Genomic DNA, 25,921 nt, shown 5'->3' on the forward strand with positions numbered 1-25,921 from the left:
AAGTCACAATTGTCATGAAATCCATCTGTGTCAAGGGACCATTGGAAAGCATATTACTTTCTTATGTATATAAGTTACCTTAAAAGATCCTTTCTACTTCCTGTTGATTTAATCTTCCCTACAAACTCCCAAACTCCTTTGACCAATCTCAACCAAATTCCACACAGTTACTCTCTGGTATCCTATGGGAGACATGGACTACCATAAAACTCTGAACTCTCTCTCCTTCTCTCTGATTTCTTTCCTACTCCAAAACTCTCAAACCTTTTGAGTAATCAGGACAAATTTTGCAGTCTCTACAATCCTCTAAAAATTATAAACTACTTTCAAACTCAAACCTTCACTCCTTTCCCTGATTTCTTTCCCACAAATTGACAAACTCTCTGATTTGCACCAAATTTTGCATAGTTACTCTCTGCCACCCTGCGGAAAACATATACCACTCTATAACAAAGACAACTCAACTCCCTCCCTGAGTTTCCAGGCAATGCTGGGCATTCTTTGCTAGTAATTAATAATATCTTAGTTACTACCACAATACTAGTATAATGTAGTAATAAGTACACTTATACACTAATAACCAGCAAAAATGAATATATTTTAAACAAAACAATTTTTTTTCTTTTGTTTTAAATGGACATTTTCAGGTTAGAAGAATTTAAATAGAATTGGATGCATATTCTAAAAGTAGAACACAACTACAATTTAAAAAATTGAGTGTTACGAATATGATTGAGGTACACTCACTCAGCATAAGTAAATCAAAAAAACATAACACCTTAATTTGCTGAGAAAATTTAATGAAAAAGCAAATGTTTTCAGCCAAATCTGTTGACCATCATCAGGCTGAGATATTCGAATATAAATAAAATAGAACATAAATTTAAATACAAATAAAAATAACGAATGACATGTATATATATTGTAGGTCAGACCTATCTGCAATGGGGATGTAGTTGTAATCAGTCAAATGGAATAAATATACTGCTGTTTTGTACATACTAAACTACTAATCACTCAGTAATTTTTATTTATGTAATAAGTTATTTTTGTANTATAAAGTATTTTTTGAAAATATCCTTTACAAAATTAATATTTTAAAACCTTGTTTGAATATAAATTTCTGTATCAAATTTTTAGGAGGAATATTTTTAAATGTTAGGGTTTATACATACCACAGCTCAAAAATGGTACAATTGCAGCTCTGGCAAGAATTATTTCGATTATTTTTCAATTAAAATAATAATTTACCAAATTTTTGAATAGTTAAACCTACAAATTTGTAATTTAGAATTTTTATTTCACATTGTTTTCTTGTTACAACAAAACGGTTTTGGTACAATCATATGAATAAATGTTTGTTTGATATTTTGCTGCATTTTGTAATGTAATTTAGAATTTTTATTAGTCAATTATTAAACTAACAGAATCAATATTATAGGTACAAATTGTAGTTATAATCTTTCCTACATCAAGAGATGATAGGTATAGTGCAATTAAGAAATTGTGCTGTGTTGAAATGCCTGTACCATCCCAGGTAATTAATTCAAGAACTATTTCTGATCACAAGAAACTTCGAAGTGTTACACAGAAAATAGCATTACAGATGAATTGCAAACTTGGTGGAGAATTATGGAGTCTTCAAATTCCATTTGTAAGTATTACATATGATAAGATTATTTTATATTAATTTTATTTGTTGAAATAATTCAATGAATTTTGAAATAATTCAAAATTCATTGAATTATTTCAACACAATGTATTCTTTTTCAAATCTTTGCTTTTTCATTTTAGAAAAGTGTAATGGTCTGTGGCTTTGATAGTTACCATGATCAAGCTGTAGGAAGAAGATCTGTTTTAGGGTTTGTAGCTAGTTTAAATCAAACAGTTACCAGATGGTTCAGCATGGCAAAATTTCAGCAAAAAGGACAAGAATTAGGAGATTATTTAAGAATTTGTTTGTTATCGGCTTTACGAAAATACTATCAAGTAAGCACAACTGAAGCATGTGTAGTTTTTAACATCGTGTTTGGTTTACTGCATTTTTGAGTCATATTAAAATATTTTATAATGTTTAAATTTCCATCTCAATTTTCTGTTTATTAATTTGCAATTATTTTTTATGAAGTTTATACTTATTTTTATACTTTTTGTTTGTTTAATTATAGGTAAATCACTTTTTACCAAATAGGATATTTATTTTTCGAGATGGTGTCAGTGATGGACAATTAAATCATGTAGCAAAATATGAAGTAGAACAGTTTACAACTAGCTTCAAACATTTTCAGCAAGATTATAATCCTCAATTAACAGTAGTTGTAGTTCAGAAAAGAATTAATACCAGAATATTTCACTGTTTGGTAAGAAATCTTTTGTTATAAATGTCTTATATTATAAATGCTGGGTTTTTGTCAGAAAAAAAGTATATTATTGAATATTGAAAAAGTATTTTTAAATGAACAGTAAGAGAATTTTATAATTTTCTCTACTCCAAAATTTATTTCTTGCAATGAGTGGCATCATTTTATATTATATCATATGAAATATAGAAATATTTCATATTTTATTTATTTAGAATATTACTAGCAATGTCATTAGGACAATATTTGCCAACCCTTATATAACAAAGAAATAACAGAGCCAGTGAAATAAATAAAAAATGTGATAATACAGAAATAAAACATAAATATAAATAAAACAATTAAATAAAATAAAGCAATTTTTTGCAAACAGCTTTAAATTTTGTGAATTCAATATAAAGTTTATCTTTGATTTTACAGCAGTTTTTTGGTAGTGGTTAAAAACAGATTTAATGGTAACATTTTAAGATAAATCAACTATTAGTAATTTGTTTATACTAATATTTTTTCCTGCACAAATACTAAGCTGCATAATTCTTATTTTGTAACAAATCTTGTTTAATTTAATATATTTACTTTTTCACAGGTTAATTTTTATATTTGCTGTCCTAAAATGTTCACTTAAAAAACAGTTGTAATAAAAGTGAAAGTATCAATATTTGTGAGTTCTTGTAGAATTTCTTTATTCATGTATTTTTTTACACTGGTCTATTATATTGTGTACAGGGTAACTATTCATAAATTCTGCGATGAACTTGTGCAGTGATGCAAATGAAAATCTTTTTTGAAATTCTCTTAGTAAATTAGTAATTTCTTTGCACATACAGTAGAACCTCGATTATCTGGACCTCTCTTATCCGGATTTTTGATTATTTGGATTGTTAATAAACAAAAATTTTACAAATTTGCTGATTTGCACTTGGCGAATTATGATACTGTTTATGTACGTGATGAAATTATAACTTTTTTTGTTTCGACAACATCTCACCCAGCACAGTGGCCGTAAACTCTTAAATATATTTTGCGTCATAATAAAAATATAACTTGACATATGTATTCATAAATAATTTTGTTTTCAAATTACATCATTTCTATGACCAAGGGCGGTGTAAAGCATGGGCAACGTGGGCTACTGCCTATGCCTCGCAATCCAAAGGGCCTCGCGTTTCGAAGGTTTATGCATTACTTAAAAGCCGCGAACGAGAAGAAAAAATTTTACTCGTCATAAAACGATAAATCGTTTGACAAATTTTTATTCATAAAAATGCATCTTCTTGCGCCACCAGAGGGCCTTTTAAACAATAGGTAGTCTGTTAATGTTGGTCAGTAGTAGTCCAAATTCAATACAAACGTTTGTTTCTTGAAAATTTGATCACAATTTAAATACAGTATTTACTTTTAATATTATCGATATGTCATCGAAAATAAAACGTGTTGTATTATCATTAAAAGACAAATTAAAGTATTTGTTTTGATTATCCGGATTTTTCCTTAGTCGGACTACCTTCATCCCCAATTAGTCCGGATAATCGAGGTTCTACTGTATTTAGAAAAATGTTTTTGTCACTATTAAATTTATGTAATTTTGGAAAATGAATTGTAGTTTTTGATTTTAACTGACTTTCATAAAGTTTGAGTTTTGCTTTGAATGCTTTTATATTTTGATAATTCTGTGATCTGCCAGGTCAAAGAAAAGGTCATGTTGAAACATAACCAGATGAATTCCTTTTTTAAGTGACTACTGGAAATGAAAATGGATTGTTTACAATAATATGTGGCAAAAAAAATGTAAAAGTCAACTGATTCCTTTGAAATGCACTTAAAAGCCACATCCAAAAATGACTATGCTGAGTATTTAGTGAGACTGGCAGAGAATTATTTTTTATGAACTGCTACCTCAAAATCAGTCAATTAATTCATATAAAAACAGTTCCCAACTTTGTAATCTGAAGACAGCCTTGAAAGAAAAACAACCAGAATTAACACACACATTCTGTGTGTGTTAATTCTGGTTGTTTTTCTTCCAAGAAAATGCATATGTAAAAATGTAGAAATAGCAAGAACAAAAGGCATGGCTTTCTAGCATGACAATGCTAGAAAGCCATGCCTTTTGTTCTATTTGAACTAATTTGTTGTTACCCTGCTGGATTGGATGTAAGGTTACTGAAACATTTATTAAAATAACATTTAAAAATTTTTAATATATAGCAGAATCCATTATTGTAATCATTTTGGGACTGATTTAATAACAACAACAGCACTGATAAAAATAACTGACTAATAATATTTATTTGTGGCAGTAAACTGAGACTACAATTAGGCAGACTTTTATTGACTATGATATTAAAAAGACATAAATTGTTTTTTAATTGTTTTAATAATTTGAAGATTTATTAATTAATACTAATTCTAGTATATAATTGAAGCAATTAATGCCCAATTTAAATTATTGTACTGCCAGTAAATAATGATTAAAACAATGTTTAAAGTAGTAGTTAGTATTGATGATGATAACTGTTAATGATTGTGCCATTATAAATCATATATTGAGGATTATAGCATAAAAACAAACTTAAAAATACATACCATACATTTCTAAATTCAACACTTATATCTTTATATCACCTGTGCGTTTTCTGTTGAGTCCCTCTGTTGAACGATTTGATGTCACATTTTGTAGAAAAAAGAAACATTTCCGTTGAAAGGGCACTTTTCATGATGGCTGACTTCATTAAGGAGAAGGCAACGATTGTGACTGTTTAGCTAAATAATTTAAAGTAACTCACTTAACCATTATTTGAATAAATCCTTTTATTCAAATGAACCCTTATCTGTATCATTTTCTTCTATACTGGGTCTTTCGGTCGTACTCAATTTTGGATAAGTTCATGGAGGTAGTTTGTTCCTGAAAAAAAGTTTAATATTTCAATATTGATCAAATTATCCAACATAATTGTGCAATGACATGTTTTATCCAGACAGATTGTTCATTAATCTGTCTGGTATTACAGCATCCACAGCAAGAGTGAATCAATAGTTTTTATAAGCAAAATTTATTTGTTTCATGGATTCCACCATGCTAAGTTGTTGAATACTCAATTGTCTTTCATGTTGTTGAGACTGCTGAGCTCAACGGTGAAATAGCACTGAAATCACTAGTCTCAATGGTTCATTTAGAAAAGTCATTTTCTCATCATTGAGTTGAATATAGAAATGTACAGATAGTTTCCTGAAGATAATGATAGTTGTAACTGAATTTCTGATTACAGTAAGTAGTTTTATAAGTGTGTTTTAGTTTATATTTTTTGAGATATTGAATTAATAACAATATCCATGATTACAATGAGTGGATTCTGTTGTGTTACAATTGGTTTCATTTTTTGCAATGTTTAAAACATTTATTCAAATATTTAATTAAACTAAACACACTCAAAAACCTTTAAATATGGCTGCATATTTCAAGGTTTTCTTGAGTGTGTTTAGTTAGTAAGAAATTGCAGTCTATGATGAGTTCTATTTAATTAAAGTTATATTTTACTAAAAGTGAGATGTTATTTAGAAAAAAAGCAAGTAATTTCAATTTTTAAAAATATTTATAGAGAGGTGATTTGAGTAATCCTAATCCAGGTGCTGTTGTCGATAATATAGTAACAAAAAAGAACTGGTAAGTATTTATATAGTAAGAAGTTAAAACAAAAATTATAATTTTTAATAAGTTAAATTTTTATAGGTATGACTTTTTCCTGGTTTCACAACATGTGCGACAAGGAACTGTCAGTCCTACTCATTATATAATTGTTCACGATACCAATGACTTGTCACCTTATTTGATGCAGCGATTAACTTATAAAATGACCCATCTTTATTACAATTGGCCTGGTACTGTACGTGTTCCAGCACCTTGTCAAGTAAGTATTTTTGTGAACTTGGTTATGATGTTATTAGCTTTTTCATTATATTTGAAAATATAATTTATAAACAATAATTAAATCCATAAACTAACTTATCATCTAGGCATGAAAGTCTAATTCTAGTATATAATTGAAGCAATTAATGCCCAATTTAAATTATTGTACTGCCAGTAAATAATGATTAAAACAATGTTTAAAGTAGTAGTTAGTATTGATGATGATAACTGTTAATGATTGTGCCATTATAAATCATATATTGAGGATTATAGCATANCGAAAAGAAAACGTGTTGTATTATCATTAAAAGACAAATTAAAGTATTTGTTTCCATTATCCGGATTTTTCCTTATCCGGACTACCTTTATCCCCAATTAGTCCGGATAATCGAGGTTCTACTGTATTTGAAAATATAATTTATAAACAATAATTAAATCCATAAACTAACTTATCATCTAGGCATGAAAGTACAGTAAACTCTTGCTTTATGACTACTTACTTTATTTTGGGTTGTAAAGGTAAAATTTAGACATTTTGATAAAATCTTTATTTGATTGTTAATTTAATAGTGATTACAGTTGTCTTGTAAGGTGCTGTTCATAAATTATATCTGTATTTTTCTTGAAATTTGCACTCCTTTCCCATTGTCACAGTTTGTCCAAGTTTCTGAAACCCCTTCCCTCTTTGGACATCCAACAAAACTCAATTTCACTTAAAAGTTTTAACACTTTATGAATTATAGATACCATAAATAGAAGCAATGGAATTAATAGAACACTTATGTGCAGTGGCGTTACAGGAATCCAGATACGGAAATTTTTCAACTTTTAGTGAAAAGTTTTTCCCGCTAGCACTTTCAGTAGTGTAAAACTACCATCATCAGGCGGTATATAGAATTTGATAGTTTAAGCTTTCCAAACAATATTCCGACGGTTTTTTTAAATTACAATATCGAACATTTCGAATGATATTTCCGACGGTTCAGCTGATTATGGTTTTTGAATATTATTTAAACGTTCTTACGTCATAGCGCGTATAAATGATGATAAATAAATATTAAAGTGAGAAATGTCTGTAAAAAAGCATAGTTCATGCATGTATGTGCACCAAGGCAAATTAAGCCTATGAGCAACGAAGGAGTATTTTTATCTTGGGTTGAGTTGTTTGAAGACTGTTATCCAAATTTGTGGGAGCTTGAGAGTTGGGGAGTTGCATGGTATTGTTTGAAGACTGTTATCCAAATTTGTGGGAGCTCGAGAGTTGGGGAGTTGCATGGTATAGTAGTAGAAATGTAGAGTGTCTCCGAAATAAATAGCTCTTTTTGTTCATTGCAGCATTTTAGTAATTTTATCTCGTTCCATAGAGGCTGGTAGTTGTGGTCAAGTACTTTCTTTGCTAACTCTGTAACTGGTCTGTTGTTTTTGATGTCTTCTTGATGTTCTTGGATATGTGAACTTAATTTTCTAGCAGTAGCTCCTACATAATTAAAGTGCTAGTGGGAAAAACTTTTCACTAAAAGTCAAAAAATTTCTGTATCTGGATTCCTGTAATGTCACTGCACGTAAGTGTTCTATTAATTCTATTAATAGTATACGTCGGCGTGAAGTGCAAACTTATTATATGAAGCAATGGAATTATGTCCAAATTTCTCTTATGAGATTGCAACCTTTCTAGTAAGTTATGACTGTGTTTTTCATGATGTGTTTATTATGCGATTGAGGTAATATCTTCAGAAGCATAGAAAATACAGCTGGGCATTTTGTAGATGTTACTCCTTTCATATGATCCTCTTCCTTGATCATGCTTAAATTGTTTAAAAAAATTAATCCTTGCACATTCTTTTTAAAATCTTTTAATAAAATTTGGTTTACATTTGACTGGGTTCCCTTCAAGGAGGAGGATTTGTTCCAAGGAGCAGATCAAGAAAGGTCATTGGTCACTGGGATCAAAGACCCAAAGATAAAGAGTAAAGTTCCAGATAGACTGATCCATTTATCTGAATTGATCCAACTCAAGTTGTTCTTGGCCAGCTGCCTTCCATTGTTTGCTTATTTTATATTATTGCTAATCACTAAACCTAAGAGACTGTTGGAGGTTTGGCTAGAGCATCTAGTCTGTTCCTCCAACACACTCTCAGTATGATTATCATCTACCTGTCTCCACCATCTTTCAGACTTTGCCATATTGTTTTTCAAATTGACTTTTCCTCAAGATAATCTCAAGTAATTTTCAATTCATTGCTAGTGGTGTCAGAATGCTGAAATAATCTTCCTACAATACTTAGACACAACTGCTCAACAGGCTAGTTCATGTGTGTATGTTTTGTTGCTTACTACTTATGTATATGCAGTACAGTAGTATGATAATACTTGCATGTAGTACCTGAAATAAAGAAGTAATTGAAAATCTACAAATTTCATACCATCCAAAAATTAAATACCCTAAATTTCTTAGGATTACAGTCAATCTATGGAGATTTTTCCATTAAGTGGTATACCAACTTTTTAAATATTAGTAGATCAACATTACAATATACAGTAAAACCTGTCTATGGCGACCACCCACGGTTCCTTCAAAAAGTGGTCTTTTAGACAGGTGGTTGTCCAATACAGGTGGTGCTGTAATACTGTATTTCCGTACTATTTTGTGCACTTTTTTAGCCATTTCTACTAAGCAAAACTCGAGGTGAGCAAAAATAAGCGAATTTTTTCAACGATAGGGCTATATTGGTATTGTATTTTATTTTTATCGGATAACCCGATTTACAGGAGTCGTCATGATATTATAAGACAGATTTAACACCAATATTTTAAAGATTAATACAATACTCGCATTTTCTCGATTATAATGCACACTTTCTTTTTTCCGACTTAATTAATTCGACTCGGTTCTTTTCGTTCGCTCCTCAGTTACGTGTATTACGTCATCAATATACAAGCGCGTCCTATCTCTCCATCACTTTGCTTTTGGTTTTCGTTAGTTTAATCTTATTTTAACTTTAAAAATACTGTATTTTTTAATATTTAATATTTTCTTAATTAATTAAGTACAATAAGAAAAATTATTAATTAATAATAAAACGATTTTATTATTTTTTCTCATTATACGATTTCATTACAATCGCGGAATCGAAAAAGGAAGTAAAACTGATTTTTGCATTAATGCGTTTATTGTTTTTTGAATATTTTGCCTGCGAAAATTACTTGGATATTATTTTTCTAAAAATATCGTGGAAATAGGTAGGTTGATACAAACTATTTATCGCACATGTACTGTATATGAGCTTCAAAAATATAAATAAAATAATTTATTGTGTACAATTATTTTATATCCCTAAGGAAAATACTGTAGGTCTGCGGTAAAATAAATTTTGTTTTCCCACAGTTAAACTTGCTGCTAATTGCTGTTGTGATAACTTTAACACGATCTTCTAACAACAGCACTTTGCGTTTCTTTCGGTTTTCAGACAATTTCGAACAAACTGAAATGAATTTCCTTTGTTGCCAAACTAATTCATTAACACCTGCATCTAATTTCAAGGGTGGGAGAAGTGCCTGGGGTGGGTTCAAACGAGAGTTTAGACTAATTCATTATATTAGGAGGGGGAAAACGTTGTTGAACAATAATTTAGACCAGATATGTTTGCGGAAGTGGTCAATTATTACAGTTGTTGTATGTTGTTTTCGACCAAAAATCGATGCCTGTGGTTGCATTACACAGGTGATTGTTTAATACAGGTAACTTATACGAAGACTCTATGGATAAACTATTCGGTGCCAGAAATTTTTGCCCATTTTGACAGGTGCCCGTCAAATGCAGGTGGTTGCCTAAGCAGTTTTCACTGTATTGTTGATTTGCTAATAATGTTTAAAAATGAAAATTTAACCAGACACTCGCTACCAGCTGAAGAGAGGTATTTTGAAAAAAAATCTTTCCTTAAAAAATAAATGTACAAAAATTTTGAAATAAATATAATAAAATGCATAAACTGTATAAAATTTAATGAAATAAAATGGATGCCCATAGAAGCTCAACCTCCCCTTGTTTAACTTTGTCCAACTTGTCATAAACCCTCTCTCCCTTCTATTTAACATGTAATTTATGGACAGCCTCTAATCACCATCAATATCAATTATATCTTGCCACCTTTGCTGCATACTTTCAATCCCAGGAGCGTAGAATGACTTAGTTTTTCTTTGAAGAAAGTCTCAAGTGTCATGTATTGCCATTGAACTATATATCAGCAATATGGTTCTGCAGGGTGTGAAACAGATGGTAGTCAGTTGATGCCAAGTCTGGGTTATAAAGTGGATGAGGCAGAACCTTCCTGCCCAAATTGGCTAGCTTATTTAAGATCATCTTTGTTGTATGTTATTACACATTGTTTTGATAGTATTGGACTTTGTCAATTTTTGGAATGTATGGGAACACTCAAGTTGTGCTAATTCTCTGGTTATCAATGGAAAATTATTTGTCTATCAGTTGCAGGAGAATGTCATCATCATTGGTGGAATTGCTACCTGGATGGGGTTCATCTTGAAGTACAAAATCTCCATCCTTGAATCTCCATCCTTGAATCTCAAACCAATATAGTAGGTCTGCCTGTTGACCATATCCTCACCATATGCCTTGCAGACGAGATTGTGTGAGTCTTCATTGCATTGTGTTCACTTTTAAGGTGATAGAACAATAGTACATGAATGTATTCTTTTAAAAGTTTCATATTGTCAGACATTACTGATGTATCCATTTCCAGTGAAATATGGTTACTTAAATACCTATACTGAACATTCTAGAATATTTTTTGCAGTCGTTTCTAGAAAAAATTCAAAATGTATAAGTTTCACCTTTACAACCTAATATTTCTTTGCTTTCATGACTAGATGAAATGCCATAGTTAAGTAAGTACTGTATTTCTAGTAACTATGTTTATAGAAAATTAGCTTATAAAAATAGAGCCCTACTGTGATCTTATGATAAATTCTTTGTTTATATGAAATGGGTTTATAGCATATACAGGTAGGCCTCCTACAACTCGGTAGATACGTTCCTTAAAAATACTGTGTTGTGGGAAATCGTGTTATAGGAGACACCAACTCAATACAAAAAGTGGGATTCGGTTCTAAAAAGAAAAGAACTTGGCATTTGAATGGAGTTTTTTTGAATTTTTCAAACCAGCCATTGGTAGCCACGAATTTAACACTGGTTTCATCAGCTGACCAGTGGCGTAGCGTAGTGGGGGTGGCACTTTTAGGGGGCGGCAAAATTTCACAATAAATAATAATAATATCTTGTAAAAATTTGAACCATTTCATCTCATATTTTTGTCGCACCTACGATTCGGACTGATTGAAATGAGCACGGAATTGTTCATTACTTATTCTGTGACGAAACTGAATTTTACTCTTTTAAATTGAGATACCTAAATAAGGGGGCAGCGAAGTTTTCCTCCGCCCTGGGCAGCTGACAACACACTACGCCACCGCAGCTGATGACTGTCCCATTTGTTTTAAATAATCAAATATTTTTAAGGCTTTGTGTTTAAGTGCAGTTTTATTTAAAGGCAACCATCTCTTGTTCATATCTTCTACCCATAATATTAGCACTTGTTCCATTTTTTACAATATAGGTGCTCTCGGACTAGCAACATTTTTTTCAAGAATAGATGATCTGGATGTGATCAAATTTCTAATCTTTTCTCCTGATTGCTTAATTGACCGAATAGTCGACTCATTTAAATTAAAATGCCTACTAATATCAGCTATCCGCTCTTGATTTTTAATTCGATCCAAAATTTCTATTTTTGAAGAGTTATAAATTTCCTTTTTAACGACGGTCCTTTCTTTTCATTCGGCATTGTTATGGCTAAAATTTTTTCAATCAGTTTTGTGGACAGTAAAAATTGCAAAAAATAACTTTTCTTCACTATGTTGTTAAAATTATACACTCAATAGAAGTTTATACTGTATTTTGGATCATTTTTGCTGTCCCCACTTATTGAAACAGTATAAATGATGGAAAATTTAGTGATATATTTGAGTGTTTACGGTAACTGATGCACATCTGTCTAGAAACGGTCTTCCCCTGAAACTTTCAAGGGAATAAATAACACACCAACAGCGACAAACAGCTTTTATGAATAGCTGTTTTCAAGGACATTTAGTTCTGTATGCCGCATTGCGGTTTGTATGACATGATCCGTTGTGATTTTTCTGTTATGTGAAAGATAATTTGTTTCTAAATACTGTAAACCGAGTTGTAAAAGTACCGCGTTGTGAGAAAATTTCCGCATTTTTCTAACTGCGTTGGGGTGAAAACGCATAAAGGTACCGCGTTGTAGGAGGCCTACCTGTAGTTAAATGAGATCTATCTGAATATACAAAATTCTTATTATAGAAACATTAGAGTTTACTTAAACTGATAAATAACATATTAAACAACAGTAGTGATTAGGGTAATAATTTGGATTTTTTTAATAATATAGAAAATGTGTGTGTGTGTGTGTGTTGAAATATTTAGCCAACATAAGCATAACTTTTATTTGGTTTATTGGGTAAAACAGTAAATATTTAATTCATAAAAAATGGTAAATGGATGAATTTACATAACAATGGTTTAATAATTTTTTTCACTCACATTTTACTTTTTTCCAGCTCATAAAGCAGACAGTTAATTTTCATTTTTCAATTGTTTTGTTAGAATGGTATTCCCATTCATGATTACATTAGTTCCAGAGTTCTTGCACTTATTGAATATTATTATTTACATATTTATTTCCTCTTGATATATCAAAATTCTTATTAAAAAAAGAAATTTTTATTTAGTAATTAAAAATCTGATAAGAGAAATGTGATTTCTCTTGGAGTTTTGTCTTTCTGATAGTTTTTACTAGTTATTACAAACATCCTTCTGTACATCATGTAGCTTTATATTTATGTTTTTGAATTGATGCTTTTGTAAATTGGTCAAATATTGTTTTCTACATGGTATTTTTTTATTATTATAATACAAAAGTTTCTGCTCCACATAATGTGCATTATATGAACAGCCTATAGAAAATATATGAAGTAAAAAGTATAAATGTAAAAATTATATGAAAAAGTTGTCACAGTACTATATTTTGTAACTGTAACCTTTTAGTTAGTTGACTTAAATACTATTACAAAAGTGCAGAATCTTCTGAGAGCATCATAATCACTGGTTAAGATTTATTATGGAAGGGTCACATATACTATTTTTTTTCTGATTAAATTTAAAAAGACTTGTTCTTTTCTGAAATTATTGAAATTAAAAGCAAATGTCTTACATCCTGAATTCTCTCTCTACAATCACAACTGATCATTTTTATCCAGCTGAAATTTAAATAAGTTACTTTTAAATCTACTGAGGCCTGTGATAAATTGTGTTATAAAGAAGTCTGTTTTAAAATTCATGCTAGAGAGATTAGTTTTAATATTGGGAGAAATTTTTACATTATTGGTATTGGGTGAATGCACAGTTTACATTCAAGAAATTTACATATTAGTGAAAAAGTTTCACTAACATGTAAATTTCATGAATGGAAACCAGTAGTAAGCTTAATTAAAATTCCACAGTGTCCTTTACTTAATATACCTGTATATTAAATAAAACAAAAATTTTTGATCTGTGAAACTCTGTAGCATTATCTGTAAAGCCAGTATAATAAGTCATATATTATGATATTAGAAAATACATACTTGTAGATGGAAATTTATATTATAGTAGTAAGCTTGTTATAAATTTTTTTACCTTATGCCTACAAGATTTTTTTTCAACAGTTTATTAAATTTTATATTTTGACTAGCTGCAAGGACCCACTTTGCTGGGTTTTTATTTGTTCGTACATTTGTATGTAATATAGTTTTTGTTTTTTTTATATAAAAGACTGTTTTTCTAAGTAATCTAGAATCTAGCTGCAAGGACCCGCTTCGCTGGGTTTTTATTTGTGGGCAAAAAGTAACGATAGTAAAGATTAAGATAATTACATTATAGCCAATCTTACCTGTTTTCACAGAATGCAAGAATTAGGTCCCCCGTTTCCAGACTAATTAGAGACCTGGTCCCAATTCTATTTCTGAACGTCTCCTGTTCACGTCCAGTCAAACGAACTATTTTCAATGTTTCTGGAATGTTTACAATCGTTCTATAATCGAACCAATATTTGAATTTTATGTTCGAATTTAATTCGAACATAACATTCGAAATAGAAAACCACTTTCAACCACTTTCAGCCCCATATCTCTTGCACCCTTATAGCTATCGAGACGCAACCCCCGTAGTGCACGAATGGAGACTTGGGGCTACTACCACATACAAACACCATTCACATGCGATGTGTAGTTTTGGCGAAAAAGTGATATATAGGGACATACACGTCCATTTATATATATATATATAGTAACATCTTATAACAAATATTTTCTTATGTCAACTTTTCTTGTCAGATTAAAAATGAAGTTTGCTAGTTTTAGCTATATCATCACTTTAGTCTATCTTTTCTGATTTTGATGATTCTAACAGATAAGAAACATTAATATTCTTGCTTGTTGGGCCAAATCATACATAAATTATAGATTGGCAGGCTATATTTTGTATATTTGTATACATACTTTGTGCAGTCAGCCATAGTTTGGAGACTACTGTTATATAGTCTTTGAAGCAGTCACAGATGCACAGATTATCCACATACAGTAGAACCTCGATTATCCGGACTAATTGGGGATGAAGGTAGTCTGGATAAGGAAAAATTCAAATAATCAAAACAAATACTTTAATTTCTCTTTTAATGATAATACAACACATTTTCTTTTCGATGACATATCGGTAATATTAAAAGTAAATACTGTATTTAAATTGTGATCAAATTTTCAAGAAACAAACGTTCGTATTACATTTGGAGTACTACTGACCAGTGCAAACAGACTACCTATTGTTTAAAACGCCCTCTGGTGGTGCAAGAAGATGGATTTTATAAAATAAAAAGCAGTTGAAACTGCATTTTCTATGAATAAAAATTTGACAAACTATTTATCGTTATATGACGAGTAAAATTTTTTCGTCACGTTCACGGCTTTTAAGTAATGCATAAACCTTTGAGGAGCGAGGCCCTTTGGACCGCGAGGCATAGGCCCACGTTGCCCATATGCCACCCTTGGTCATAGAAATGATGTAATTTTTAATATAAATTATTTATAAATACATATGTCAAGTTATATTTTTATTACGATGCTAAATATATTTAAGAGTTTACGACCACTGTGCCAGGTGAGACGTTGTTGAAACAAAAAAAGTTATATTTTCATCACGTACATAAACAGTATCATAATTCGCTAAGTGCAAATCAGCAAATTCGTAAAATTTTTGTTTATTTTGAACAATCCGGATAATCAAAAATCCGGATGATAGAGGTCCGGATAATTGAGGTTCTACTGTATATACCTGTTTCTTACCTGTAAAAATTATCATCTGTAATGTACTAAAATTTAACCTTGGTATATAACTAAGACTAATTAAATCATTCTCCATTAATGTATTACAAATAACTATTATAAAATTAAAATGCATAAAATGTACAGTAGAGCCTCGATTATCCGACCGAATTGGGGACTGGGGTTGGTCGGATAATTGAAAAGTCGGATAACCAAAAAGTATGAAAAAATCCATTATTAGTGTAGTATATTATTATATCCCATGTAATTAGTATATCACTATTGACCTACTTTGCGTTGAATTTTCATCGATGTTAAGCCTAAGAAAAATTTTTTAAAATAATAATCGTCGCTATTGTATGGTTAAAAATTAGAAAATTAAGCCTCATTTAAATACTGGCTCCCTTTCATGGTCGAATGAGTGTTGCTAGCTAAAACACATAAAAATAATATTAAAGTAGCCAAGACAGAGTCAAATATTGTAGCGCCACATCACTAGCGGACATTTGAAATTTGCCGAAGAGGATGGTTGGTTAACCGAGGTGTCGGTTAATCGGGGGTCGGATAATCGAGGCTCTACTGTACTAGTATTTTTTATAACAAAAGTTTTGTATTTTGCAAATATTTTTATTATTAAATTTAGTAGTTAATGTGAAGAATGCAGCACTTTTACTGAATAATCAGAAAAGTAGTGTTTGTTTTAAAATTGCACATATCTTCAGTCTTATAGTCAGGTTTCATATTAAGCTAATAGCTCTTTATTATCAGCCCCAACATATGCCAAAAATTTAATCTCACAAATGTACTGTTGGGAATGATGATGGCTATTTCAGAGCTAAGAGAATAAGTTTATCATATTCAGTTTATATGTGGAACCAAAATTCTGTCAAACTTTCTATCAAGTAAGAGCTTCTGTATCATTTGACAGCTATATCTCGCTTGATAGAAGCATAATATTGATTGATTGAATTTAACTATATGTGAATGATCTTCACATATATTCAATTTCAATCTCTAGCTCTAGATAATAATTCTGAAAATTTCCTAAGATATGTCCAAAAGAACTAAGGCTGAATTGATATATATTAGATGGATTTTCATTTTTGTTTACCATATTTATTAATTGTTTCTCTAGCATAGTGTGCAGGTGCTCCATTGGACCAAAAAATATAATTAGTTTTTTGATATTTTCTTTAAGAAATGGCATTAATCTGTTCCTTTTATATACAGAATTCTTTTATATACTGCATTCAATTATTTAGATTTGTTTCTTCAAAGTCAGATTTTCTTTCAGCATTGAAAATGCTTACAATTTGCAGCAAATGATATAGAGCCAGCACAGAGTCTCATGAATGAAACAGGAAACCATCACTACAAACCATAATGTCAACACAGATTCTAACGTCTCAATTGTGTCACAAGCCAAGATACTATCCTTTAGTCACATTCTATGATTTAAGAAAGTGATTCTGGTGATAGTGTTGGGCATTAGTTGACTAAATTTTCAATTATGATTGAAATTGACTAAATTAGTCATGACTAATGTAGTCATTAGCCATTAATGATATTTTAATATTAGTCTCTGAATTAAATTGTGTATTAGTGGAATAATTTTTCAATCATGACTAATAATGAATGGCTAAACTGATGACTAATAGCCTCTCGGTAAACAGCAAACCATGATTGGGTTACAATTTTCAAATTGCTAGACCTACATGTTCCCATGTCCCCTATCTGTCTGTCTATTCGTCCATCCATCTGTCTGCCTGTCTGTCTATCTGTATGTCTGTCCACAAACGGCCAACAGATGAGAGTGGGAACATATAGGTGTTCAATTTGAAAATTGCAGCCCAATAATCTCTTCAGTATAACCTATGTATAATTAATACACTAATTGTTATAGATAATTTTTATAAATTACAGTCAAACCTGTCTATAACAGACCCTGTATATAGCAGAAACCTGTCTACTATGGAAGAGCTGTTAGGTCACTTCGTGTTCTATTATAGACAGGTTTGACTAAATATTGAAAACTGGACAAATTAAGTCAAATTAAGAACAATCCATTTTACAAAAATAGCATACTATAGCAACACTGTATATTAAGAAGTGGTGTAATTTGAATTTAAATTAGTATAAGGTTGATTATAAAACAGTCAGTTGCATATACATAAAGAAAATTGTTTGCATTTCATAACATTTAAAGGATAGAAATCTTAGAGTAAAAGAGTTATACCATAATTGTTATGTTTCAAATGGGGTAAATATTCTGAATTACATAAAGTATTAATTTCAAGATGCTAAGATACCCTCTTTGCCTTGCAACAGTATTTTTCTAATACTCTACACATTAAATTTGGAGCAACTAATTTCATTTGTATTCAAGGAAATGCTATTGTAAAATTGTTATTAAATAAATATTATATTTAATAAAGTACCTACTTTTACCTTTATTTTTTCCCTAATTCGTCACAAATATAGAGATGTGTAAACAGATTCAGCAATCATGTTGTATTCTATAACAACTGGAGAAAACTAAAAATAATCACAAAACAGAATCAGTTAAGGAGTTAATTGGTAAAATTTTTTGCCAACATAGACACCAAATCCTTAAACTACCAGTTCCATCTGACACCAATTTCCCAGCCTTGGTTTTTCTTTAATAGAAAGGATGCAGACAGTACAAAGTAAGCATAAGATTTAATTATGTTTAGTGGGAAAGCATATTGCTTCAGTCAACTGTAAAAAACATACATACTTAACTGAATTTTTAAGAAATAACACTGATTTCTTATGATAATTCATCACTTGCTATAATGTATTGCTATTTTTTGCATAGAAGTGTATTTTATGTTTATAAGTAAAAATAATTTAGTGTACATTTAAAGATAATACAAAAACCTCTTTTGGTCACAGTATTTTTGTCCTGCAAGTGTCTGTTACAGACAGATTTCATTGTATTTACTTTTTGACAATGTCAAAATTGTATAAATTCAATTATTACAAACTTCTTCATTTTTACCTATAATAGAAAACTGTTTTCAAAAACATTTTTATTTCTTAAAACTTTGACAAAGTTAGACTCAGCAGTGAAAAATAGCAAATTTTCATAATTGCTATCTTATGTTACTGAGAAACACTTAATTATATTTCTTGGCAAATTTTATGTTGTCATCAGGTATATTTCTGTATCCAGGAATATAATACTATACCTGATGATGATCTATAGAATTTAGGTTGAAAACATTTGTGATGATATAAATAAATATTGCTCAGCATACATAAGGTGATTTATAAAAATTTGTTAAAACTTTGTTAATATGTTCAAAATCAAGTATATTCCAAAATTTTCATTAAGTATAAATACTTGATAAACAAAAATTGCTTGATTATGGTTACTAAAATTGACTAATCTGAAACATTTTCTGTGTTTAGTTCAGGCTATATTCAGCATACTTGAATTAATAAATCAAATAATCAGACAGTTTTTGTTTATTGAAAATTATGATGCCAAGTTTTATGTATTTTCATGTAAAGACTTAAATATTCAAATTTTAAAATAAAATTCCTTTAGATAGGATAGAATATGTTTGTGTTCTTTGCTTTAATAATGTCAGAGAATAAAATTAACATAGTCTAATTTAAGCTTGTATGAATATTTGTATTCTGAATGTATTCTGAAGGTTTTTAATAAATCAGATATAAATTCAAATCTTTTAAAAAAACAATTTGAATTTTCTCTTTAATTAGTCATATACAGTATGGAATCAGTTTTCTTGTTTAGTGTGTGTATTTGTGTGTAAAGGGTGTCCCTAAAAGAATTTAGTGATTTCAAAAACATACAAGTCCATGAAGTGTACCAATGGATAGGCAAATTGTCAAAGTTTCCTATTTCTTTTAAGAATCTCTTGATGTATGCTTCTCTGGGTATTATATAGATCTAGCAATACTCTTAATTCCTCCCAGATTCATTGCAGCTGCAGCATATCCATTGTGATTGCAGCCATAACAGCAATGATATAGTTACAAAGTTCCTTGAGATTTTTGAGCAGTAGTAGCATACAAGTCTGTTATCTTTACAAATAAATAGCCACAAGGAATAAGTCCATGGTGCAAGGTCTAGGAACCTGGGTAGTCATGGAGAATCTGAAGATTATGGGCACTAAAGCATCCAATCCAGCAATGTGAGAAAGCATTTCAATGCAGTTCAAGAAATGCAGTTCAAGAAACTTCAACTTCTAGATGACAATGAGGTCTTCATCCTGTTGGAAAATGTAGTTTGCAGAATCATCATATAATTCAGGGAACAGCTAGTTTTCCATGTTGAGTTAGATGGTATTAGTCATTGTATTTTTGGCAAAAACTGAAAGAGTTACACTAACTTTGATGTTGGAAATGACACAGAACAAAGCCTTTAGTGAATACTGTTTATGTCCAATACAGCATATTAATGTTGTGTGTTCCAGATATGCACATTACGGCAGTTTATCTTTCCATTGATATGGAACATTGTCATTGCTGGACATGAGATAGGTAGAAAAATTCTTCATCTATTTCACTTTACATGTTTGTGCAAAAATTGGCTCTGTCTTGTCAGTGGGTTATATTGCTTGAAGCAACTGGAGCTTGTAGAGTTTTGTTGTCAACTGGTGTAAAACTCTTCACTCTGTTTTCAGTATTTGTGTGATTGGATCTTCTTATTGACTTCCTTGGGCTCCTTGGAAAGGAGTGCCTGACTCTGTCAGCATTGTCATTGGAAGTATGTTGATATCTTCAAACTTTTGCTTTTGCATGAACAGTATACATCTAGAAGCTGTCATTACCACTGACAAATTTTCTCATAGGATGGATCTTTATCAAACCATCAATGGACCTCTTATCTAACAGTGAATACCAACTCAAGAGTTTGCAAATTGCATTACACAAAACACCTTCTCTTACTATGTCTCGATTTTCGTTTTGAGACATTTGTCAAGAACCAAAGGAAACAATACCCCACAACAGGGAACATACAAAACAGAAATTATGGTGTATTGTATATATTAACATAGGCAGAAGTAAACTGTATTGGAAATAGACAACATTAAAATCACTACATTTCTTTTATGGACCCCATATATTTAATAATAATATAGTTATAAAGTGCATTTGTTAATTATTTTTTCTGTTTTAAGTTTTTTATGATTCTTATGATTTTCTTTTTTTTTTTTACAGTATGCACACAAATTAGCATATTTAGTAGGCCAAAATATTCATAAGGAACCAAACGTTCATTTGACAGATAAATTATTTTTCCTATAAGTGTACAACAATCATTTAAATTTTCATCATAGCTCATTGTGAAAACAACTATTTGTATTTTACATTGTATATTTTCAAACATCATATATCATCTGAATTTGTCTTTAAAACAGATGGTTGTCAAATGGAAAAATAAATATATATATACACATTTTATAAGTTTTTATATACATGCTAATTATGCATTGTTTTGTACTTTGTACTTCTTAAAGTTTAGGAATGTACATAATAAAATTTTAATTTTATATAAATTAAAACAAAGCTTGTATTTTATTTGCTTTTCAAATACAGTACAGCAGTACAGTAGTCATGATTATATTTCATTAAATGAAACTACCGGTATTAGTAAATTATACTTAGCTGAAAATTTGCACGGTACTGAAATAGTATGATTTCGGTTTAACAAAATTGATAAAATGTGAAAAATTTAATTGGGCTGCAATTTGAAAAAAATTAAGACCTATAAATTTCTACTGTCGCTGTCCGCACGCCCGTCTTTTCATAATCTCGAGAACAGAGTCAGATAGACGGAGGACGAGACCAGATATGGAAATTTCAAGGGCAGGAGGCCCCGATTAACTATATATGAACTTCCGATGCAAACCGGAAGTCACGTTATTTCAATTCAAAACTACACTTGATAGCAGTTAATAGATGTTGGCATGACTTTGTATTGTTAAAGGAAAAGTACGATGTACAGGGGCAAGCTACTACTAATTTGAGGTGTAAAGCATATATTTTAAATTAAATAAATTAAAAATATGATTAAAAGTTGCAGCCTGATATTGTGACTATGTCGGTTGAAATAATTGCTCGATTTATATGATCTATTGTGTGTTTTGAGCCTGATAAGCGGAATACCAGTCCGAAATATTTAGAAAAATTATTCCATTAGTAAATTCAAGAGTTTCTTTGTATACATAAAATAATTTATATTTGTATATCAATTTTAAATCGTAAAAAGTTAATTTATGTCCATTTTGTTTAATTATACTCTTTTTTACTAATTTAATTTCACTCTATTTAAATAATATATAAATATTTAAACGCTACAGAAAACTTCAAAACAAATACCTTGAATTATGTTTGGCTTAGGTAGAGCATTTTCTTTGGATGTTATAATTTTTTTTATTAAGATCTTCGAAATTGTGCGCCTGTCTCAACAATTTTTCTGAGCAAGAAGAGTTTTTCAGAGCAATCAATCAGGAAAATAGATTAGGACAAGCATGGCCGACACAAGGCCCGCGGGCCAGATCCGGCCCGTCTAATGAATTTGTGGCCCGCGATCAATCTTTCAATATTAGCTACTGAAGTCCGAATAGCTCGATGAAAAATTCTGACGCTTAAAATAAACAAAAAGGTCAAAACTTACTGTGCGTTTAGAGTTAACCCTCCATTACAGATTGCTTAAGTACAGCGTAGAATGTTGATAAAGCATGATAATGTGAAAAATGTATCTGTAATCTCTATGTACAATTTAATCTTTGCGGGGTGAAGCCACAGTGAGATCTCGCACCACCTCAAAATCTTCCTAGGGCAGCCTTAGTTCGGTCCGTGAAAAAAGTTTTCTTTCCAATTCGGTCCGGGGGCAAAAACTGTTGTCCACCCCTGGATTAGGATAAACCAGTTCTTAAAAAGTAATTATACTTGCAGAGAAATACTGTAGAAAGTTGGAGAAATAGAAAATAGAAAGATTGTGACCTGACTTTAACACAACCAACTTGATTTGGTGATGCGTCGTCTGACCAAGATGCAGTCAAAATACGAGACATGTCGATTCATTACATTGAAATGTAAAACATTTCATTGTATTAGAAGGATTTTAGTATTATTAAATATACGAAAAGTTTATCCAGTTAATGGAACGTTTGTTCATTTGCGTTATTATTTTCTATAGCATTTTTTTAAAAGGCCCACTAGTGGCCGAGTGGATAAAACCACTGAACACTGACCAACAGCAACTGCAAAAGACGGAAGAAAATTGTTTATTGACAAGCAAAGAAGACAGAATTAATAAATTAACAGAAATGAAATTTTATTAAGTTTGTATGTTAATAAAGCTTTAAAGACTGTTTTGAATACAAAAATGATATGTAGCAAATATAAAATTAAATTGATTATTTTATATAGATTTATAAAAGAAATATAAATTCAGAACCTATTATCTGTTTCCCATATAAATATTAGTATAATCTACGTGAGTTCGATTCATATGAAACTTTCGCCCAACCAATTTACCGTGTGAATGGAAGGTTAAATGTAGCTGAATTCGGGTATCCAATCATATTTTCCATTAAACATAAAGGCTTTTAATAAAATCTGGAGTTTCTTTGTAGGCCAGATAGTTGAAGTGGTTAAGACTTTCTACCGCTCAGGTGAACCTGAAATCGAGTCCGGGCAAGCAACACAAGGAATTTTTCAGGTGATGGTCTTTTCGAGAAATCACCACCTGAAAAATTCCTGGGATTGCTCCGCTGGAGTCGATCACTCCAGCCGTCCTCATTGAATCTGATAAGAAGGAAGGCAACTTAGCAGCTTGCTGAAGGTATATTAGTATATTATACTGCCTTTCATAATTCGCAAGTATTGGTCAATGATCCAGACCCTGACCGAACCCACGATAAGTAATTAAAAAGGTTCTCTTGTTACCCACAGGAAAGCAGAGGGCCTTTTTAATACTATCAAATTTTTATAGAAAGTTTTTTGAAACTACAGGTATTCCTTGTTTATTACGGGATTTACTAGTAATTAACGTGTGAAATTAATTGCGGTAATTCCTTTATATACGCTGCAGAAGTTTTAATTAATTAACCGCGTTAGTCAAGGGATAGCCGGCATAGAAATTGACATCTAAATTATAGGGTGCGTTTCTTTTAAATCCTAGCTATGGCGCGCTTAAAATACGTTTACTTTAATTTAAAAATAAACCGCGCCATCTACTTCTGGACTCAGATTTCGCTTCGAGTGTGGGATTTGTCAACAACAACATGGTACCTGTAAACCACGTTACTAAGTTGAGCGAAATCGTCTTATTAGAGCTAATACCATATTCAATCTAGGCTATAGCGCAAAAGTTTCCATAGACTACCACCAGGAAAAAATAGACTATATAAAACAAACGCTTTAATTGCTTTAAATACAGTGTCTTTATACATGATACTGATGTGGTCGAACGAATTAAATAAACTCCTCTACTTTTCCAGACCGTCACAATTGTAGGATAAACCCTCATTGCCGCCATTGTTAGAATAAAAACCACGTGTCTACTTTGACGTCACAGGAAAGACTTCTCTTTATTGGAGGAATTTTGGCGTAAAAATTTTTCGGCGTAAAAAGTAGAGACATGCTCTACTCTATTTTCAGTTCTGTTTCAGCCCAAATTTCAGAAAAATTTTTACGTTTTCTGTTTTATGCTAGATTTTACGCCGAATTTTACGCATGTGTGTTCCTGGCCTAATTGTGATAAAACAAGAAAGCCAAACTATAATGCATATGATAGATGGCTGGATATATGATAATGGTCTCCAGAAAAGTATAAACGGTGTTCCAATGTATTTCATCCACATTATATTCTATTCTCTAAGTAAGAAATACTGTAGTGTTTTTAGGAAAACACTATATCGTTTTTTTATATTGTTTCACAAAACAATAGATTATTTTTTTGTAATTAAGGCCCTGTACACACTAGGCGTTTTTCAACGCGCGTTAAACGCGCGCTTTTAAACGCGCGTTTTAAAGAACCAAGAGTTCTATGTAGCCGTACACACTCAAACGCCAAGCGCGCGTTTAACGCGCGTTTATAGATTTTTGTTAAAACGCGCGTTTTGCGGGCACTTTACAGGCGCTTTGAGATATATCTGCTGCCTTATAGCGATGATGGAGGAGCACACACAATCAATTACTTTCTCGTCCATTTCCAAACTGAGCCAGTGCTAAACGCCGAACTAACGCTCGTCGAACGCCGAGCTAATGCGCGTTAGCTCGGCGTTAAACGCGCGTTTAACGGGCGTTGAAAAACGCCTAGTGTGTACAGGGCCTAATGTATAACATGGTTATACGATATATACGATGGCCGAAAGATAAAGGTCTGGAAGATCCGGGTTCGAACCCAGGTTGATCAGAAAATTCCAGGAATGTTTTGGGGAAGGACTATCCTAAATATGTCGGAACTCGTCCTTATTACCCGACCTTCCTTGTGTGAACCTGGTCGAATCTTTTATAAGGACTTTTCCGCCTACAGGTTAAGATAATCTGTTCCATGGAATAGATAATCTTATTATGAATTGCAAGTATTCATAATTAAACATTTCTCACGCGCGGGCTTTCTGGACCATTGTCGAACGGCCGAAATTCATCAAATTTGGTAAGAAGAGTATTCAAGGTATGAAAATTTCTATTTTACCTGAATACACATTAATTATGGTTACTTTTTTTTATAAAACTTTGTTTTTTGTATGTCGAATTTCACTAAATGTAATACATGTTAGAGCAGTGATAATATTTTTAAAACTTTTCTCCCCGTGGAACTAAAAGACTTTCATCAAGCCTATCGTGGGTTAGGCGAAGCTTACACTGGTGAGGATCGAGATCAAACATATCCGAGACGAACCACCCATAAAATATACTGTACAGTAATACCCCGACTTACGCGAATCCGGAGTTACGCGATTTTCAAATCTCGTCGATTCGTCTTTTGTTTGAGCGCCACGCAACTCTTAATTACTCATTTCCCCCACACTATTGTTCGGCTTACATGTTCGGACGTGTTCGACATATAGCTACAATTTATTTTGTGTTATTTGTATGTATTTATATGCAAAATTATACCCCGACTTACGCGAATTCGACTTACGCGGTTATCGCTCGGTCCCACCTATCGCGTAAGTTCGGGGTATTACTGTAC

General features: G+C 31.2%; 1 protein-coding gene across 1 annotated transcript in view; it reads left to right on the plus strand.

The window, feature by feature from the left end:
* The window catches only part of LOC111631443 (piwi-like protein Ago3), a 65,195-nt gene extending 44,000 nt beyond the window's left edge, over window positions 1-21,195 (plus strand). The window contains exons 16-21 of the mRNA XM_023375694.1: window positions 1,442-1,654; window positions 1,795-1,989; window positions 2,169-2,360; window positions 5,960-6,024; window positions 6,091-6,268; window positions 20,932-21,195. Of these exons, the coding sequence (XP_023231462.1) occupies window positions 1,442-1,654; window positions 1,795-1,989; window positions 2,169-2,360; window positions 5,960-6,024; window positions 6,091-6,268; window positions 20,932-21,018 (930 nt within the window). The 3' untranslated portion in view covers window positions 21,019-21,195. The remainder of the gene's footprint in view (window positions 1-1,441; window positions 1,655-1,794; window positions 1,990-2,168; window positions 2,361-5,959; window positions 6,025-6,090; window positions 6,269-20,931) is intronic.
* The last annotated feature ends 4,726 nt before the right edge of the window (window positions 21,196-25,921 follow it).

This window comes from Centruroides sculpturatus, unplaced genomic scaffold (genome assembly GCF_000671375.1).
Source record: "Centruroides sculpturatus isolate CEXI.00-Female unplaced genomic scaffold, Cexi_2.0 scaffold43, whole genome shotgun sequence".
NCBI lineage: Eukaryota > Metazoa > Arthropoda > Arachnida > Scorpiones > Buthidae > Centruroides > Centruroides sculpturatus.